At 41.6% G+C, this 2,500-nt stretch overlaps 1 protein-coding gene across 1 annotated transcript in view; it reads right to left on the bottom strand.

Annotated features, from left to right (window-relative positions):
• LOC145398909 (short-chain dehydrogenase/reductase family 9C member 7-like) overlaps positions 1-2,500 on the bottom strand; it is a 44,939-nt gene that overhangs the window by 33,636 nt on the left and 8,803 nt on the right. Inside the window, exon 4 of the mRNA XM_080271636.1 lies at positions 1,847-2,029. Coding sequence (XP_080127762.1) covers positions 1,847-2,029 — 183 coding nt within the window. The remainder of the gene's footprint in view (positions 1-1,846; positions 2,030-2,500) is intronic.

The following is a 2,500-nucleotide window of genomic DNA, read 5'->3' as shown; positions in this document are numbered from 1 at the left end:
GGGCACTCCCACCCTTGCCTCGCCTCAGTGTCGGGATGGATATTACAAGGAAGATGGGTTAACTTGAGATATTGAAATTATTGCGTTTAGGGTAATGGGAGACGAAGGCGGTAAGAAAGAGCAAATGACAAGGTTAAGGGGAGAATGAGAAGGAGGTGAAGGATGCTGAATATACTGTAGGTCCTAAATATAAGGAAATACATATGAGAGTTCGAGCAAGGCAATGCTAAGGGAAGTGAGAAGAGCAAAGGTTAAACATGTAAGATTACTGGTATCTTAGCCATATTCTTCCTCTCTCCTTTTGAAGCATTCGCCTCCTGACCTTCTAAGACTCTAATTCCATAAACAGTAACCAGACCAGCTTTTCTTCGGGACTACTTTGAATTCCAAGCCAGGGCCGGGATTCACAAACTTAAGACCATTTGAGTCGTAACTAAGATTTGTTTTTACGGGAAGAACGCAAGACACAGGAAGAATCCGCGTTGCTCCTCTTCCAACCCATCCCACTAAAACAATTCCTAATAACACAAGAGGCGGTTGGTCGTAAGTTCGTGAATCCGGTAGAAACTCGCGTTCTCGGATTTCCGAAACGTTTGTAGTCACGCCCCTCGTATCTAACTACAGTATACTCTTATTCACTTTAACTTGGCCTGATTTTGCCGTATATCGGTCTTAAATGCTAAGCTATAAGATATTAAAACTAAAACGGAGCTCTAGCGCGACAATATACAATAAAAAGTTTGTAGAACTCCAATATTATCTTATTCTGGCACAGAGCTAAGGGAGAAAAGGCTGCAAAAGGAAGAAAATCTCAGGTTGAGGTGGGCGAACAATAATAATTCCCACCCAGAGGTTTCCCAAACGTTTGTTACCCATAACCACAACAAAAATAAACTCTCACATCTTGATCAGCGTGGCCAACTTGAATTTCTAAACATCATATATCACGTCGATAACAATCCTGATTTGTTAAGTATTGCAAGACGAGTCAAGAAAGTAGTTTACAGATCGGATTTCATTTCTTGAGTTTCCATAGCACCAAAATATGTATCACGATAACAAATACAAATTAGGAAGAAATAATAATCGTGTTACTAGCTGAATATTCGGAGATCAAGGCTCAAACTTTTTCGAATTTACAGAAGCACACGCCATATTCGTGTTTTCCACCCATCGACTCCAGAGTAATCTTTGCAACGTACAACATGACAGCCACAGTACAACACACAGTTCCCTTTATCGCAACTGCAACCACATTTTAGGAGATTGGGAAATACCCGAAACAGCAGTCATATCTTTTTTTTTCTTCCCCTTCGACTCTTGACATTGCCAAGTATACACAGACGGAAGATTACATAACATCACTATATATTCCCACTGATAATGAGGCAATCTGAAAAATTGTAGATGTTAACTCACCCTTCGGCAAGATATGTCAGACACAAACCATATTCGTCACTATTTGTCCACTCACCAGCGAGGGATGCCAAGACTGTGCCCTTGAGCTCCTAGGATGGGCGGGATGGTGTTGATGACACGTACTCTATCGCCAAGAAGTACCCGACCAAAGTAAGCAGCATGCATTTTTAAATATATGACTGAAGAATGTAAAATGCTCTCCTGGTTTGATAATTCTACTTTGATAATTCAGAGATGGCAAGCTATGTTCTTCTCATTTTCACATCCATCGTGACCAGATGTTCGGGTAGTTTTTGGTGGGAGTGTACAGTGTAACCCTCTTGGTTGTGACACTACTTTAATTTGAGAGGTCTCGACTCAAACCTCTTCATAATTATATTTTAAAAATGTGGTAGCCATACTCGCCATTCTTAGCCTTTCTACTTACCAGCGAGGGAAGCCACAAGCACTACTCTGCCCTTGGACTGTCTCAGCATCGGCAAGAAGGTTTTGGTGACGCGTATGGGCCCCAAGGAGTTCACTTCGTACACCCTCCTGAATTCAGCGATGGGGCACCACTCGATCTCCGTGAAGGCCGCGATCCCTGCATTATTTACCACCGCCCATAGAGCTGACGGAAAAACAGAGAGGGGGCAGTGAGCTAAGAGACACTGATGGTAAAAGGAGAATATAACAGCACCCACAGAGCTCAAGACTGAGTTGAGAAGGGCACTGGGTTAGGAGACGCCAAACGATCAAACAGTGAGGGTATGACTTTAACCGGAGCATATAAGCTTTTCCTATTCCCAGAGGGTTATTTCACATTCCTAACTAAAACTCCCCTTCTGATAGCCTGAGTAAAAGAGGTTTGATTCCTCACTCACTCATTTTTCTAATCTTTTACCTCTCTCTCTCTCATCACTTGCGCCTATTGTTATTCCACTAGTACTTCACTTCCATATCACGTTTTATATATATATATATATATATATATATATACTGAAGAAAGTGAAGCTTTTATTGCTGTTTGAAATCCAGCTAGTGAAAAATATATAATTCTGTCTGTCTGTCTGTCTGTCTGTCTGTCTCTCTCTCTCTCTCT

Source organism: Coenobita brevimanus, chromosome 47 (genome assembly GCF_032717465.1).
Source record: "Coenobita brevimanus isolate Jiangsu-jjx chromosome 47, ASM3271746v2, whole genome shotgun sequence".
Taxonomy (NCBI): Eukaryota; Metazoa; Arthropoda; class Malacostraca; order Decapoda; family Coenobitidae; genus Coenobita; species Coenobita brevimanus.
This window is presented reverse-complemented; position numbering and strand designations above follow the sequence as displayed.